Below are 19,539 nucleotides of genomic sequence, written 5' to 3' on the forward strand. Positions count from 1 at the left end.
TGCTGTAAAAAGAAAAAAGGTAGGCACTATTTATTTACACCAGCCTGACTGTAGTGAATTGATGTGGTCTCAGTCGACAGCCTAAGCCATGAAGTTTACCACGACTACTAGCCTAGGCTTAAAGTTATTATGAAAGGTTTCTTTTTCAAATAATTACTTTAATTAGTTTACAATGTTCCATGGATCGAGTGAAGCCTTATAGAATAGTCTTATTTTTGATCCAGGCAAGCTAGGCATAGACCTATCATTAAAGTTAGCTATGCCAGCATATAGGTATGGAATGACATTTAACTTAGCCTTCTGGTATATTAGTATATATTTATATAGTTATTTTTATATACTCAAGTCATAATAATCATACTGTATAACATTGAAATATATTGTTATTTTTTTGGTATTGGAAATAACATTTTTGTTTACAGCATCATGCATGATCCAATATTTACAGACTTGAAATATTGAAAGAGAACATCAAGAGAGTGGGCCTGAAGCAATAGGTACAGTAGGTAATACTTAGTTTATTATTACCCATTAATATGTGATAAAACCAAATAGTGTTTGTGGGAGAACGTGACTCGTGACAACAAATGAGTTTTCTTGGCTTTTTATATTGTAAAGAAATGCTTTATTCATATGAAAATCTCAGTAAATAAAACAGAATCACAGATGAATATAATTACTGCAACTCAAAACATTTGGGGTTATATACTGGTTAGCAGACAGGTTAGCAACAGACTATTCAGTACTTTACTACCATGCTCAACATACTGGTAGATACGCTAACTGATTTATAACAACTATGAAAACACTATTTAGACTTGACACGCGACCAACATAAGCGTACGTTCTTAATCTGATACGCGTAAAACATAAACATAATAATAATACGCGTTAATAACTCTTAATCGTAAATACAACAGTGTTCGTTAATCAATTAACTCCATTATCTTTATTATTATCACTTGCTTGTTATTGTCTATGTATTGCTATTTTATTATCTTTTACCATCACCACTTTGATTGATATATCTTCATTCAATGCATACTGTCACAGCATTCTTTTGTGTTTACCATCTTCAATCGTTATTATCGTCCTATATTACTATAACTTGCTCTTTTTTTGACTACTTCATCATTCATTATTGTTGTACTCAGAGTCGTCAATGTAACACAATGAAAGTCTGTGGGCATGTTAAAACAAGTTAAACACAAAATCTAAAAAGTTTTTTTTTGCATATGATATTATTATTTAAAAAAAATACAGTAGTACAATATGCTACACTTGTAGTAACAAATGAAATCTGGGCATCTGAGGCCCTTTCATAGTGATATTTCTCAGCACAATCAGATAAATGCATAAATAAACATCTATTTTACAAATCTGTATGATAAACCTTTATTAAGCTCTGGCTACACTATCCAACTTTATGTGACAAAAAAATGTGATGTGCCCATATATAGACATGATGATGTCATATTACTACCATATTTGGGCACATAACACTTTTTTTTGTCAAACTAGTTTGATAGTGTATACAGAGCTTAAGATCAGAAAGTATTCTACATCAATAACAATCAATCAACTGTTCAGTTCCATCACGTTGTGCTGTAGCAACAATATCTTCCAGCAATAGCAGTGGATTCGTGGAGTAATCATTTATGATGAGAGATTTTTCATCAACAATCTTATCAAAATTGGTGCTTAGCAACTCCATTACAAACTCCAAGTTGGATTTAAAATCACCGATATCTGTGAACCCTAATTCACATTGCAATTTCTCGCAGCAGTTACACATTGTTATTGATTGATTTATTTTTTGGTTGTGTATTAGTTGTTTCAGATTTTCAACTGTTAATCCATTTGACGTCAGTCCATTACGAAGATTGATAAGAACCTTACAACATGCTACCCCTACAAGTCTATCATGATCAGATACAGATTCCACTAATTTCTGTAGACCCATTTTATGTAGACACGTTAAAGCGAATACTAAACAACTTAATCTACTGTGATTAGTTGTGTAATTACAACTCTTGTTCTCATTAGGTAAGAAATCTTTTAAGATTATTTTCATAATATCTGCCCAGAAGTCTATTACTTTCATTTTAACTTCCCAATCAATATCACTTAGTGCTTGATTAACAGCAACCATACAAAAATTCCACATGTTTGTAGATTTATCTATCACAGTATGTTCTACACAAGGCACTGTTTTATGTTCATCAAAGTTACCAGCATTTTCAATATCAGTTGGAAAAATGTCAGTTTGATCGTCTGTCCCCTGAAAGTCTGCTATAGCGATGGTAGGCTGTTTAGTTTGACACACTGTGTTGAAACTTTCGCATGATTTGGGGTTGAACTTAAGAATAATACTGAGAAAATCTCTGTCATGTGTCAGCAAAGACAAAGATTCAATAGCAGCTCGACGAGCAAAACCACCATCGTCGGTAGCTACTATGCGACACAACTCAATCAACACATCCTCCTGTAAAAAATGGTATTATATTACTGTGGTTTGATATGGATCAGCAATAGGAATTTAAAAAATGTCATGTTATATTACAAACTACTGAAGTAATTATTTTGAACAATATTTTATAAAACCTTGATAAGTTCAGGGATTATTGTATTATATATACATTACCTTTTAAATCTTACTTATACTTATATACCTAGCCCCATTAATGTAAATTTATGGCATGATTTCTTGCATACAAATAAAGCCTTGGATGATCATATTATAACAAGCAAAGTGGATAAATAAAAATAAAATATAAACATATTGAAAAGTTAAACATTCTATTTTTTAAATCATGATTAAAATTACATTCATTAATTTCTATGTACTTATAAAAAAATAAACCTATATAGATAAATTCAGGTCTTTTTTTTGATACTCAAACAAAAATATAGATCCAATAACATTTTGTTATAAAACATACATATCCTCAAATATTGAAAGAGCTTTAACAAGATACCTTGGATAAGTTGCATTCTGTGAGAAATGCTTCTGTTAGATCCTTGCTGAGCAGCAATAATCTACTCATAGAGACAGCTGCAGTTGCACGTACGTAGCTCTCTGTATCTTTAATCCGTTCCCATAAAGACAGAGAAACCTTATGTTTCTTAACCCAGTCTACAACATCACCTGAAAAATAAACAAATTAAATCTACATATCAATTTATGGGTATAGACAAATTTATTTACAAACACCCACTTTATTGTTGTAGGTTATGGACAAATAAAACCCACACAATAATCCACATAATCTACCCACTCATCAACACATCTTAAGCATTACTTACATATACCATGGACCTATCTAATTTATAGGTTCATGCATATACTAATATAAATTTTATTAAGAAAATTGTTGTCCACACGCCTGTCTACCCACTTGATATTGGGAATCACAATCTGTGTAATTCTATTCATATTTCAATATGCAGTGCTTAATTTTGTATAAAGCTTGAGCTGGATTAATTCTTTTTTTAATCTTTACTGCACTTTACATACAGTATTTGCATTATATTATTACATAATAATAATTAATGACATTAATTATTAATTCAATTGACGAATAAGAGATCTAACTTACATGTTCCAATACGTAGAACATGATCAATGAAACCAACACCAGAATCTCGTCTTTCCCAATTAGGGTCATGTATCAGCTTCTGGATACCAGAGGCTAGAATATTACCATCATCAGTGCTGTACAAAGAGTCTAGGCAACTTACTACTTCTAATGCCTTTGTTAGCAGCTGAAAAAAATAAAAAAAGTTTCAAAGTTGAAACAAAGATTGTATGACAAACATATTATATATCATTATCATCTTTTTATTCTTATTTTTTATATATTAAATATATAAAATATAATTTCTACAAGATCGCCATGGTGAAATTCAAGTGGAATACATTATGCAATGTCATACACAATTTCAGTTAAAAGGAAACAATTAAGGAAGGCGGAACTGAATGTCAGACTAATTAACAGTAAGTAAACACTGCCGTGATTCAATCACAGTTTTTTGACTTGGTCCACAATAAATTTAAATTACTCGCGAACAACCAATTACACTTATCTATGAAGATTGCAACAGTAATTAAAAAGTACTATTAACACATGCTGCTAATTGGTTGTTAGGTAAATAAGAAAACATAAGCTTCAGTCGTTGACGTGATCTTATAAAGTGAACTTAGCAATTAACTAACAATAAGTAGGTAATATTTCAGTCAGTCAAAGATGTTTTGATTATCAAGTTTAGTACATAGTACAATTCAGTAATCTGTGAACAACACATGAATTCATCTTATAAATACATTCTTAGAAATATTTGGTAGAAAAGGAGGTCTAATTTGTGATGGTCAGATTTGATCATAAATCTGTCAAGGGGTAACAATTAAACAACATTATTTTTTGTTTTATTTTCGAAAAGTTATATCTTTTGATGAAAATTATTTGCAAGATCAGTGATAGTAGGAACAATTAAGTTAAATAAAAAAAATCTTTAGCTGTAAGATTGAAAACTAAAAGAAATTAATTACAGCTTCACGGTTTACATATTTCAGATATTTTTGACACATTATTTATGGAAAGTTATTCTATTTTAAAGGTTACTGTAATAAATCTATGAAAATTGGTTAATTAATAGTTAAAAATTCATATAGCATTCACAAGCTGAATTTAATTATTAAAATATAATTTTGAAAGTAGTAATTGACCATACGTTGTACACAAGCTGAATACATATTTCAAATAGTTGGAAGTATAGCAGTAGTTTTAGTATCAATATTTCCTATTCCAATGAGTTTATCTTTTCACCCATGTTGGTTTGTCTGTTTGTTGGCTTGCTTTATTTGTGAGCGCCTAGAGGCCAAGAGGTTTCATCTGATTCTCCCCAAACGTGGCCATAATGATGTATGATTAAAAATAGAGTTTGATTTATCTAAAACATCGCGAGATGGCATGAGTTCATAAACTGTCTGTATACTCCCTTATTTGTGTTCCCAGGCAAAAACGCTTTGCTTTCATTGGTACAGAATAATAAATGCCCATGTGTATAAAGACTTGATATTAAAAAGATGAGGAATATTTTGTCTAAATAAAGTTCATTAGACTCTAGTATGAACCAGATATATTACAAAAATGCTTCGTTGTTGAACAAACTATATTGTTGATAATATTCATAAATCATGAAATTCATCATAACACTCCTGAGCCAAAAATGAATAATCTTTACCAAGTCAAGCGTTGAGTAAATATTGATACAAGGATAATATCTGTCAAACTTGTTAGAATAATATCAATATTGTCACTTCACAAAATGAATTAGCTTAAGACAGTTCATTTTATGAACACAAAGAAATCATAGTTCTATAACGCATCAAAATTTCATAAATTCTTGACGTTTGATCGAGGGAGTGATATATTTAATCATTTTCCTATCTTTCCTAAAACACAAATACAGAAAAAAAATACAGTTAATGCATTGCAACATACTGATACATCTGTGTTTGGGTCTTGCACAACAACATTTATAGAACTCAGCAGTTGAAGTGGCCAAGGCATGACTGTAAAACAAAATAAATACATATAAAAAACATAAATTTATAATTATTGCAAGGTTATTCAGCCTGATAATTGCAAGATTAAAATGTCTCAAGATTGTTTAATTTTTTTTTGCTGAATTTAATGAGATTGATATAAATCAATTAAAGCTAATTAGATAGTCAGTTCTTTCTAATTAGAAAGCTTATTTTCATTGATTGTTTGTGTTGATTTTGTAATACTGCACATAAGTATGGTCAGAAGAGACAAAATCATGATGGTATAATTAAGTTTTTCTTAGAAAAGTCTTGAGGAAAAGTTCACTTGAGGTATAACAACTAGCATTCTTCATAATATAATTATTTAATACCTACTGTTTTATTATAGTCATGCTTTCGTATCAAAAAAATACTCAATGTTTTCATAGATTCCGAGATTATTTGTCAGAGCAAGGAATATTATTATCATGCCCTTTACAACAGAGCCTCAAAGAATGCAAAACATTCTTGAAATCAATCATTGAAATGGATTAAGAAAAAAGAAAGCAATCAGTTTTCCAGAGTATGTTGCTGTTTATAAATGACATTTTACCATCATAGTAAATCATAATAGAAAAAGTAGCTTTTTAAAAAATAGTGATTCTGCATACAGATTGTAGTACAGTATTCCAATATGCAGACTCTTCTTTCATATCATGTGAACAACACTCAGTATGGCTTCAACTCAACTGTATCTTTGTTAATGTGTTTTTGGAAAAAGTTATAGAAATTGAATGGTATCACATTCTATTGTAGTACTAACCTTTTGTACTTTTAGACTTGCATACAATTGCCAGGATATCAAAGCATTTCTTGCTCAATTTTGTAGAACCGATAAGAGAGTTCATCAATGGGTTTGGCTCACATTGTTCATGTATGCCTTCTAGTAGTTTGACAAGTAACTTCAAAATATGCATTTGCTCTTCCTCGGTCAGATCCATCTAAGTATAGACACAACAGAAGGAGTTAGGGTGTCTGTCACAGAATGGTAGAGGAGTGTTATAATAGTGCAAGTTTATGGCTGTGAAAAAGAGGACTTTCAGCCTGTTTGTTGTTATTGTTGTTGAAGCTTTAAGTATAGATTTGTAATCATCATTCCTTTTTTATTTTATATTTCGAATCAACCATCTTTAAAGAAGGCAACACTTCCAGTTTAGCCCAGTGGGTTATTGATATTCAGAGGCCCTCTCACAAAAATGATTTGTAGAAAATAAGACACATCATTTTTCACAATTTAGCCATAGGTGAACAAGTTTGCCATTGAAAATTATATGTGAAAAATTGAAATTACCCAAAAAAAATACTGTCAATCATCGTCTACTAGCAATTTTAGAATTCACCTAAAATTCAATGTACACTAGTTACTGTACATTAATCTTATAAATGTGCAATAACATTATTTTTCCTGCTAGTAGTGGTTGCCGTATAACCTTTAATAGTGCAAGTTGTTTATTATTCTTGACTAAGAAATTGGATCAAATATTCTAAGCTTCTACATGATGCTTTTATTTTTAATCAATACAATATCTTAGATTTGAATGGATATTTTCAAGGTAACTTGTTGTTTATTCTGATTAATATAATCAAAAACAAATTTGTGCTGCCATATTCTATTGTTGATGGTAACCTTCTGAAGGAATTCATTTCTTTTATAGGAACAGTAACCTTAATATTATGACTTTAAAAAAGGGGAAACCCAGATAATTTCCCCTCAGAGATTTGATATTTTGATTTATGTAATTTCACAACAGGTATTGTGTAAAGATAGAAACGCCACAAGCAAAAATTCAACTCTGATCTGCTGATGATTAGCACAGAAATGAAAATAATCTATTAGACGTTCAGTCATTTAAAAAAAAAATGCCACAAAAAAAGAGTTTTAGATATTTAAAGGCTGGGTAAAAAGCTGATACATTTAATTTTCTGCTGTACTTGTTGCCACTATACGAGCCACAGATTGTTGCAAATATGCTAATTGTTTGTAGGAAGCACTGAGTATCAATAGCATCGACGTAGACACAATGCAAGGGAGTTGACCAATGACAATTGACAGTTCGAATAATCCATCGCCTGTGATTGGTTAAATCACTTACGTTGCGCTTACATCCTTGCGTTATGTTATAGTGGGAACCAAGCATTAGAGATATACAGTAATGTTTGTTACTGTATGTGTAAACAGCCAACCTTACATAACTACTGCTCTTTTTTTTTGTCTTAATGCTCATGTGGAAACACATTGGCAAAAGATCACCACAGTCTTATTTTAGCTTCTTAATGGTTATATAACTTTCTCATTCTGTTTTTCTCCTCAAATGAGTTTAGACTTAAGCTTCATCTATTCTGTTTATTTTTTTAGTTTTAAAATGTTTATATTTAACTAAAGGTAAAGTTTACTGTTACAAGTTTTGCTTCAAAATATTTTGAACTTTCCATTTTTAACCTTATGCATGTATCAGATTATAAGCTCTAGCGCTTTCAATAACAATTTGTAGATAATCTTTATCTTGATATCATGATTGTAACTTATGCTAATTCTAAGTTCCTACTAGAGCCTACTTGAATCCCTGATTCATAATTTATAAAATTCACATTTCTATTAAAAATTTGATATCAATTTAAAATATTAAATATTATATTTTAAAAAAAAACACAAAAAAATAAATTTGCTCAATTTCAACATACACATGAATAAATGTTTGTGATTACTAGTGACAATTTTTATTTCATATCATTTAAAAGCTGTATTTATTACATTTTATTCACTTTTTAATGTGTTTATGCAATTATGTAGCAAGATTCTTCTATTCACACTATTTATTGCAGTGACTATATATACATATTAAGTACTACCTAATAAACCTCTATTGCAAAACTAAAATCATGTTTGTTATTGTACTAAGCAAATGTAGTTACTGCAGTAACTGGAGTAGAATAATTTGGACATGATCCCTAAACTCTTCCTGTCACTACCTATTGGAAGTAAAGTTACTCAAAATGCTTACCTCTTTTACATTTTCTAATATCAAATTGAGTGAGGTAGACATCAGTTGGAAACAAGCAGACTTGTTCTGTCGGCATATTTCAGACAGAATTATAGAACAATCCTTGTCAACAAATGTTAGACACTCAGACAGCTCACCAGTTTGTAACAGAATTGGTAATAGCACCATCTCCATATTGTTCTTTTTCTCAACACTAAAAATATGCATAAGATATGAATGAGCATTATTAGGTAATTGGGAAATGTTGGATTTCAACCAAAGACCAAAGTCTTTCAACAAACAAAATACCAATGAGCTAAAAGGCCATTTATTAAACAAACAATTTCTGGAGTGAATGAATAAAACTTCACTCTGCATTCACTCAGTTTGTTGAGAAATATTGTATTTGAACTAAAGACTTTTAACTACCAAACTACAAGGCCATATATTATTTACAATTCTAATTTTCAAAGTGAATTCTGTAATTTGTTGAATTTAATTTTAAATCCACTTGAAATAAAACGTTCTATTTCTCGTCAAGACTAATCCTTTTCTGTAATTCAGAGCCTTGCCTATAATGACATCAATGTCATCTATAATTTCTTTCTTTTCTTGCATGGTAGTCTTAAGGCACATATATAATTGCTAAAATTATATTATTATCTATATATTATTTTTTTAAGTGGATTCAAGACAGACCAATCACACAGAATTAGATTATTTATTTTCTCATTGAATCTTTGAACCAAAAAAGGGGGCAAAATGATTTTGGGGGAAAACATTTGAATACTAGTATTTGTGAGGAAATAAAATATCCACCATACATTATTTGTATTTAAACATTAAATATTTAGTGTTTTTATCTATTGCATCAAGGGAAAATCGATTAAATTTAATCAATTCATGATTTCTGTTTGGTGCGTAAAAAAGGCGAAATAGAATATCATACAATGTGACGGATAGGTATGTAATGTCATTAAAAGCTTTGAAATATAATGCACTTTAACAAATCGAGCGATAAAAATGCATTTAATATGGGTGCAGTGTTGCATAAAGTTAGTGAAATTTGCAAACCCTATGTAGCATGAAATTCTATAGTAGTATACAGATTTGCTACAGGATTTTACTATAGTAATGTTATCCATTGTATTTTCACTATACAGAAGTAAGTAAATTATTAAATAATTATTCAAATAAGGAATAAAGGCATAGATAAAAAACATCCTTTTTATGTTTTTCATGATTTTTAAAATTTACTAAATCCATATTTAAATCATTAACTTTACACTACAGTAGGTTAATAACTATTACTATTGTACTATTCCACTTGCCCTTTTCACTAGCCTCAACTGAGACGACGTCAAAAAAACCACTAAAATATATTGTTTACTATAGAATGTACTGTATATCCTTTGAAATCTTCATCGGGTTAAAGGGGTCAAAGATTACCTACTGCACCTCAGAAGGGTTTTACACGTGGGAAGGACTAATATTAAGTCAAGCCCTGAATTACAGAAAATGTCATTATTATGCTGAAACATTTTACAACATTGCCAATGTCTAGCAAATGTTTGAGAAAATGGACATCAAAAACGTTTTGCTCTATTAACATTGACACATACAGAGAGATCTGATGTCAGCTATAAGACTGGATTAAACAGTCTTATGAATACTAGCTGAATACCGTATACTATATTTAGAAAGACATTTCGAAAAATAAAAAATAAACAATGTTTTTAAAGACCAAATGTATGTATAAAAAGTATCACTTTTATTTAATTTAACATGATTTATCAAAACAAACAATTTTTTATTATATTTAAGTAAAATATAACAAAATAAAAACAAAAGGATGATATATCCCATCATGCATTTCTACTGCAGATTATGTAAAATTAATTTTATAACACCTTCATTCCGAGAAAGAATTGTAATTAAAATGATAAATAAAAAGTTGAAATATCAATAACAAATATTACAAAAATGCTGTGCATCTTAACTAGTACTATCCCATCATGCATCACTCGATTGATTTCTTATTTGCAGCGTATGTCACAATAGGGAATAGTGTGTGTTCCATTCGCTGCACACGCTAATCCATTCATTAACGAGAGCAGTCGCAAATATTAAATATTATTTTCAATTTACTTCTGAAATGATTGAATTCATAGATTAAACTTGCATGTACATAGAACATAAACTCTTAGTTTGCTGCTTTTCACACATAAAACACATTTTGAGAAAGGCAAATAAAAATGACAAAGCTGCTTTATATTGTATGTCAAATTATGCATGCATTGTTTATTTTTATAGACAATATTATTATCGCTCAGTTGATGTGTAACATTATGCATGGTATTGTTTGTCATATTTTACTATTGATGACTTTCCACCGACTTAACTGGCGTTAAGAATGGTGTGAGTTGAAAGACCCAAGAGGGTAGAGATGAATACTTGATAACCCTCTAACTAGTTTGACAAAAAAGTGTGTCCAAATATGGTAGTGATATGCTTAAATATGGTATCATGGCCATAATATGGGCCTACATTTTTTCGTCACATAAATTTTGCAAGTGTAGACAGAGCTTAAATATTTTTGGTCTCTGGTGTAATTCAATGCTGGAACACATGGATGTGTGCTAAGTTAGAAATTATATTACATGAAGCATGTTTGTATATTTTATTCTCTGTAATTTAATTCGCTGTAAATGTAAATGATATTAATAATTGTAAATATATGATCATTATTATTATGATGTTAATGATATAGTGTGTTGATCTTGTATTTTTGAAAGACAATAATAATTTGAAATTTCCTTATAATTTCCTTATGAATAAATGTTTACGCCATGATAAAACTTCCAATCAATCAGCGATGCTGCTTACTGTAGTTTAGATAAGATAAAGCTTGTTTCTAATATGTACTTATATGACAGTATTGACTGAAATGACTACACCGCCTCAGGTACAAGACATTATTAACTGTTCCTATATCAGACTATTAATAATTTTCTAGAATTTTGTAGCTACTAGAGACATAATCTTAAAAGGGTGATAAAACACAAATTTATTCTAGACACCAGCTGAAAGCTAATCATATTTTGTGATCAATCTTCTAAAGTGTCAACTGTCCACACACAGAATTAGGATCACTGCTGAATAATCTGAAGACACTCACCGATAGGTCCAAAATTTAGCATATTGTTTTATTCTTTTATTTAGTCTTTATGTGCATAGCCATGGATTACCAATAGTAAATTAATAACGGTCCTATCAGATACAGTAGGTGGTAATCTTTTAAGCTATGAGTTCACCGTGGAAACCATCTACAGAACTTGAATGATGACCTTGGTTCTTCAAAGTGCACACGGGTAAACTGTGTACACTGTACCTACTTGCTCAACATTATAGGGAAAAACCATCTGACAAATTAATCAATTTAACCATCAGAGCAAGCGCATGTAGTCTAGAGGTAGATGCCAGACTAGTGATATGGAGGTTGTGGCCTTAATTCTCACTCAATATTGTATTTTCAAGTAAAATTGACATCAGAGTAAGAAAATCATCTGACCAATTAGCTCCTTGATGCAAAGTCAGTTAGTTATAAATATAAAAATGAGTTTTTACCTTTTCATCTCTGTTCTCCACAGTAAACTAGCAATAGAAATTGCTGCTAACAGTTTCTTCTTATGGAAAAGCAACATGGGAACCTCTTGAATGATTTCACAAATATTTTCTCTTTCCAAAACTCTGTCAAATATTAATAGTAATATTGCAATATTGCCTACAAAAAATAGTTACTGTAGATGAAATACTGAAAATATAGCTATAGTAATTTCAGTATATATACTGTATACATAGAAGTGGTAATAGAGAGCTTTAGATTTGTTATGACCAGCGACCTAGGATCTACGCATTAATGTATCATCAGTCATCATCTGAACCGAAAAACCACCAAGATTATGTCAAGGAATAAAGTGAAGAAGATACTTCCCAACAGGCGCACAATTAATTAACATGACCTAACTTGTTCCTTAGTGGTCAAAAGTTTCCTAATAATGTAATCTATACAATCCTGAATTTATCTCTTAGTGTTCTTAACTTACGATGACAATTTAATGATCTCCGTCAGTAAATCAATGATGTCGAGTTCCACATCGGTTGTTGCACTACCAGTAAGGAAGGTACTGAGCTGAGACACCACATTGTACTGTCTTATAGCCTTAATTCCTAACTCTGGGTCAAATTTCAACACCTTACGTAAAACCTCAATTGAAGACTGTTGAAGACTTAACGTGTCAGAGTTGATAATGGTTGTCAAAATCTTCTGAAAAGTTTCATATTCAAGTTGTAGGCGTTGTTTCTTCAGTGGAGAATCTTTTTGAGTAGTGACTAGTGTTTCTTGTGAAGTTCTAAGCTGCTCTTGGGGAATATGTAAGATGTCTTGTGAAATGTTATCTTGCTCTTGGCGAGTCTTTATTTGTTGAAGGATTGCGGCAACAAAGAAATCTTCGGCAGCAGATTTGACAAACATTGATGGGTCTTTCAAGCAATTCCAGGCTACTTCGTTTGCTCCTAAAAAAAATCAATAACTGTCTTAATGATTCACTACAACAATAATTTTAATGGAGAGACCAAGAATATCAGGACAATTCAAAGACACATTAGTTTGAAGGCAGTAAATTGTTATAGCGCCCCCATGTATTCTTCAAAGAAGCTTTGCAGAATACAATTTCTTAAAAGAAACCTAAGATTCCCAATATGTTCATAACATTTTTATAATAATATGCAAGAGCAAAAACGAGGATAATCTTTTCACTGTATTATTGATTTGTTTCATACACTATTAAATTGCATACATTTCAATATATATTCAATTTATTGCACATTGCACAAAAAGCATTATAAATTAAATAATAAAATATTAAAAATTCATCACTACACTTAATTAAAAATATTTAATTGATAAACCCATCCATGTCAATGTACGACTAGGGTTCAAGTCAAAGAAAAAAATAGATGAAGAAAATAAACAAAAAATCAAATATAGATAGAATACCATTTTTCACTTTTATTTTGTATTATGAATATTTTTGAACTTTTTTTTACATAAAAATAATATTTTGTGTTGACTGCAGTTAATATTCTTTTGGTTTTATCCTGTAACTGGTGATTGTATTTTGCTGTGCAAACATGTCAACTTGCTAAGTAGAAGCAACTTCATCAAGTTTCAACTTTGTTTATTACTTTGTGAATAAATTATTGCATTGTTTGTGGTATAGTATGTCACTCTAAAAAAATATTGTGTACACTTAATAAAAGTAGCATTAATCCAAATGCCAATTTTATGTCAATGGCTACCAGATGTCTCTATAAAGACGTTTACTTGAACCTGTACCAGTGGAATGTCATAAAACATACAACAACATATTCTAAAATTTCCTTACCATTTTGCAGAATGTGTAGAGATTTGACACGCACAGCACGAGTAACTGCTTGCAACCATGCACACCGTACTGATGGATTCCACCATAGTTCTTCTCGTGCTTGATTGATATGCATTTCAAATATATTGCTTGGTGCATCTACAGCTTTCATTTCTGATGAAGCATCTTCAATGACTTGTGCAGATGAACATTCTTTTTTTAATGAACTCCCACAGATATTAAAAGCACAAGCAATGTCAAACTTGTGTGTTGGAGCGAACTCGATCAGGATGCTTAGAAGTTTTAAAGCAAATACTGTTCTTGTTGAATTTGGATCATACTTCAAAGAATCAGAAAGAAATCGTACAACTGCTGACGTTTCAGCTACTAAATTGCAGTAGTATTCTGTAAGGATAAAATTCAGGTTTATTACTTGATATTATGGTAATAATATTAAGGATGTCTGAACATTTTGTTGATTTACGATGACCTACCGCAGGTAGAAGTTACGGGGAAGTTGGGAAAGGCTATCTATTTTTCAACACAGTTTTGGTGGATTCTAGGTTCAGGCAATGACTGTAGCTCCTTCCTAGGCTGCATCTCTCTATTATCTCAGAGAATACCACTGTGATTTTGTTATTTGAACTCTCCCTTTAAACCCTAATCCAAAAAACATTTACCATAATTTACTGTAAATGTTAATTGTTATGACCCTATAATTGTCATTCGCACACAATTATCTAGGTTAACTTTTTTTAAATAGCCAATCAATGGAAGATTTGTATAATGGGTCTTTAAGTCATTATAAACCGGATGTATGATATCAGCAGAGAATGAGAGACAAACAACAACGTTCTCTTTGTGTATAAAGGATTAAATTTTAAAGTGATTTTCTCAAACTACCTTCCAACCTTGAAAACTGTGCACGTTTTAAAATACTGTATCCGTAACGATACATGCCCCATAAAACCTTAATTACTAAATCCGTGTTGCGACATTCCCATGTCCTAACATTTTTGGGTTGGATATAGCTGCATTCACATTCATTTTACAGACATTTTACTGGTAAAATAGTGATTACCTTTTGTTTTTGACGATGTTCTTAGCCAGTCTAGTAATTTCTCAGCAAAGGAATCATCTTTAAAACCATCCTCTGACTTTAATAAAATGTCTAGAACTTGTGGAAGGAACTTCATAGACGGATAGAATGCCATTCTGTAACATCTCACATTACCTGACTCTGTAACCACATGCAGTGTTCTCCTAATATAGAAATCAAGTCCGACATATTAAAAAAAGACCGAATTATTGATATACTGTACTAAGATGTAACTAATCTACTAAATACAAGGCACTCAAATAATATTGTACTTTGTCTTCTATCAAATTGCTCTTGGTCTATGTTTTTAATGGCTAGCCTAACCTACCACTACTAGTTAGTGTTTATTTTATGTATAATTGTCTTTTTTAATACTGGTTGAAGCCAATTTAGTCCGGCAAATCTTGCTGGCAAAACCTGATTTGGGAGAACTGAAATGTAATCATATTTATATTTATTCATGATATTTTTAGTCATGAAGTGCAATTTCCGCAACTTGACAGCATGTACAGCACATTGGATTTGTTTGTCCAAGTCATATCATGTAAAATTCATTGAAAAACCTTCAATTAACATTGGCAGATCAAACTATGCTAAAAAAATCTTATTTTTTTGATTGTCTATTTACTTATCATCAACTTATGTATCTAATATCAAAAAGACATTATCATCAAATTACATTATTATTATCTTTTGTAGTTTCAAACACATTAATCATTATGTTAAACTGGAAATTCTTCACAAGATTCCCTATGGAATGCATTGTTAGATATGATTTCCTAGTAGCAATTAAAACAAAAATGTGTATGTGATAGGAGATACCCAGCAATGCTCTACTGTTCTCTCTTGAGCAAAGATATGACTAATTAACACAATAGAAAAGGCATAGATATGTTGTTACCTAAATGTGTACGCCACATAAAGTGTTACTGACAGTAGTTAGTTCATCTCATTTTGTTGTATGGATTAAGAAATCTCCTCGAAATAACCACATATTTTATGCTGTAAAATGACAATAGGATATTTACTGACTTTGTTATGTTGAAATGCCAGATAGGGCAAGCTGCTTTCCATTCTGTTGAATGTCATTTACATAGTAAATACAGGTAATTAAAATTATGTCACATATGTTGAAACATATTTAGCATACCCTAATAATATCCTAGATTTATAAAGTGCCTAATTTTGTTAAACCTCTAAGCGCTGTACATTTACAGTACTCCGATCATTTTTAAAAATAAAACTCAGCTAGTAATCAGCAAAAAGTTGTGTCTTGATCTTACTTGGTACCCATTGGTACACCTGGGTGGATTGAGACAAGTAATGCGACGGGCTTTGGATTCGAACCAACGATCTCATGATCATTACTCAAAAATTCCTGCGCCACAAACTCTTTATTTATAGTAATGATTACACTGTATTTAATTGGCAACTATATTGACCAACATTCAAAGGTGAATGTTAATTGTTCACAGAAAGAAAAAACCTTGTGTTCTATTAGTATTAATCACGTAGTTTAAAAAATCAAAAAAATAATATATTAATCAAAATATATTATTAGATTAGATAAATTATCAAGGCCTATTAAAATTATTAAGTATAAAAATTTTCTTTGCTAGAACACTATGTCGGCCTAGATTTCTAACGTCTTTCCAGCGGGTAAACAAATCGTGTTATAGTAATTATATTAATTTGAATCATAAAGAACAAATTAAATAAATAAGTTATGAAGTAATAATAACACAAATTGTCGGCCTGGATTTCTAACCTCTTCCATAAAAGGTAAAAACATATTAGTAGTGTAATAGTATTTTCTTAATAACAAATGTATAAATACATTTTCCAACTGCTATGGTACAAACTTGATTATAAACTCAAATATGTAAAAATATGTAAAATCAATAGGAAAAACTGACTAATGTACATATAATCATTGTTAAATTTGAAACGTTTGCCTAGCTTTGGAAACCTTATCTCAAAAAAATCAAATAATGCAAATCAATAATAATATCATTATGAATAAATAATATATTCGTACTTGTTCTATCTAAATTGCAGCTACTTTTTAGAAATTACATTCTATGGAAGAAATGATTAAATGCAATCAGCACAATGCAACAATATTATTTCAGTAATTATTGTAGGAAAAATTGAATGATGCTATTTAGTAGCAGTGATTAGTGTGAGAGTTTGATTTCAGAGTATCTAAAAAAAAAAGTTAAAGGTTTTTGAATTCTTGAAATTACTACTAATGACAGTTTGAAGTTGTGCTGTGTATAAAAATAAAAACCTAAATTCATCTGAATTGAGAAATAAAATGAGAGCAAGTGAGGATGTCATTGTCAGAGTGTACTATTCAACAGGACAAAACACCGGGCCGGGGCCACATACTAATCTTGGCTCGGCAGGGCCTGTAGGGTTTTATGATATAAAATGTTATCAAGTACATGCTAACATTATATTTAATGTTATACAGGCCTTGCCTTTTTAAAATTGTAGGTGTGCCTACAAATTTCACTCTTCGATACATTCAGGGGTGCTGTTTGTATTTTGGTGTAGAAGTTTACCAAAATTAAGTTTGTTGTAAATCACACCCCTCAAGGGCAGTTTATGAGTGTTAGGTGAGTGATCGCACTCGCTCACCTCAAAAGAAAAGTCCTGTTTATATTTAAAATTTTACGTTTTATACATTTTTAATGTAGAAAACTGTCAAAATACTGATATATATGTTTATTCCGAAACTGAAGACAACCCTCTGTGATGTTTGTTGTTGACACGTTTAAGAAAAATGAAAATAACAATATTTTACCTAATTTATATATATATTATAAGTTAAATTTACCACTGAAGCATGTTAATTTAATAAAAATAACATGCGCAATTCCAATTGGCAAGGATTTCTTTGCACAATTTGAATCAAAATACTTACATCAAATTGCGCAGTTAACTTTCAAATTGCGCAAGTATTTTCATTTTTTTTATTATTTATATAACCAAATCATGATAACCTTAAATATCATAAATAATGCAAGGCCAAGTAATTATTATTTATTGATGAACTTAACAGAATAAAACGTTTTGGTTATGTTTTAATAGAGACTTTCAGGTCTAGTTAGCTAGCCTAGAAAAAAGTCAAATGGGTTTTTTTTTTATGATGATGAGCTAATAATGTTGCCAAGCTTGTATGGGAGACCGATGTTTAGTGCCGATGATTGAATACGGGGCAGTTTTGTACGTGCAATTTCAAATTGTGCAGAACATTAAAATTCAATTGCACATGTGTACTTGACATAATACAAAATAAAACTCTACCAAAAACACCGGTCCTCTACCTGGCAATACCGGTACCGGTGCCTACCGGGTGTACCTATAAGTATAACTGGACGGGGAGGGAATCATATTGTAATGGATTTTACGGGCCTACTACTATGTTGTACTATTAAGTAATTAGGCTCCTAGTCTCTAGAGTCTCTAGAGTCTAGCTTAGTACTAGGCCTACTACTACTACCCCCTTATAGGCCTCTAGTCTAGCTAGGGAGGTAGGCTAAAGATAGGCCTATAGCCTATAGGAATAGTTTAATATTAGTAGGTCCTAGCTAGGCCTAGGCTAGCCTAGTTAGTAGTAGTACAGTAGGGCCTGGCCCTAAACTAGCTAGCTAGCTATCTGGCAGACCAAGTTAAGCTAGTATACTCTAAATAAAACAAAATCCATTTAAAGAGCAATACCTATAAATAGAAACTTCAGCTGTCCAATATTATGTTTTATTTTACTAGTATAAAAAAGAATCGTAGGCCTAGGCCTAGTCGCAACCATACATCTCGCGCGGGGGACGAACACATGTGTTACACTCTCTGCTGCTGCTGCTTCTTTAGAGTATCGTATCGCGCTAATCAAAGAAATAAAAGCATTCTCAAAACACTCAATTAGAGAGAGAAAAACACAATTCCTCAAAACTACTACAGTATTAATATTTAACCGTCGGGACTCGCAAACATTTGTAATTGAAAATGTATGAGTGCCAACAGAAAGTATAATTTGTTATCTTATAATATCAATGTTTGTATTAATAACGATGATATTTAAGGATAATATTAGCCTTTTTTCTTTTTTTAGTGTGATGTGATGGATAGGGAATCAACTATTTGGCACACTGAAATATATCCCCGCTCGTCCCGCGGCGTCCCCTTAATAAATAGTTGTGTTGCCACAACTTACAATAAAACAACCTAATGTATAGAATATACATATGCCTATGAAGAGGCCTGCACGCTTTTTTACTTACTCTATTATTAATATTCAGTATTGTTTCTTCATAGGCGATGTGATTTTCGCGTGTTGTCGAAATCTTGTGCTTGTTTCATCAATATAAAAGAATAGTTTAGGTTGAAACTGCTCAGGATGCAAATGTTTTTAAAATGATAAATTACCCGACTAATGAATTT

The 19,539-nt window shown here is 30.9% G+C and overlaps 1 protein-coding gene across 2 annotated transcripts; it reads right to left on the reverse strand.

The window, feature by feature from the left end:
* Positions 1 to 618: 618 nt before the first annotated feature.
* Positions 619 to 18,957, reverse strand: LOC144840206 (uncharacterized). Of its 2 annotated transcripts, XM_078695937.1 has the most exons (12): positions 18,823 to 18,944; positions 15,998 to 16,098; positions 15,079 to 15,260; positions 14,019 to 14,402; positions 12,678 to 13,146; positions 12,199 to 12,321; positions 8,593 to 8,785; positions 6,354 to 6,531; positions 5,505 to 5,575; positions 3,600 to 3,765; positions 2,979 to 3,148; positions 619 to 2,485 (listed from the first exon to the last, which is right to left on the reverse strand). In XM_078695937.1, the coding sequence occupies exons 3-12, from the start codon at positions 15,209 to 15,211 to the stop codon at positions 1,565 to 1,567; spliced, it is 2,808 nt and encodes a 935-aa protein (XP_078552063.1). In that variant the 5' UTR covers positions 15,212 to 15,260; positions 15,998 to 16,098; positions 18,823 to 18,944; the 3' UTR covers positions 619 to 1,564. The 2 variants fall into 2 exon arrangements, with proteins under 2 accessions (XP_078552063.1, XP_078552062.1); XM_078695936.1 differs by lacking the exon at positions 15,998 to 16,098 and having other exon boundaries at positions 18,823 to 18,957.
* Positions 18,958 to 19,539: the final 582 nt, after the last annotated feature.

Source organism: Antedon bifida, chromosome 4 (assembly GCF_963402885.1).
Source record: "Antedon bifida chromosome 4, ecAntBifi1.1, whole genome shotgun sequence".
Taxonomy (NCBI): Eukaryota; Metazoa; Echinodermata; class Crinoidea; order Comatulida; family Antedonidae; genus Antedon; species Antedon bifida.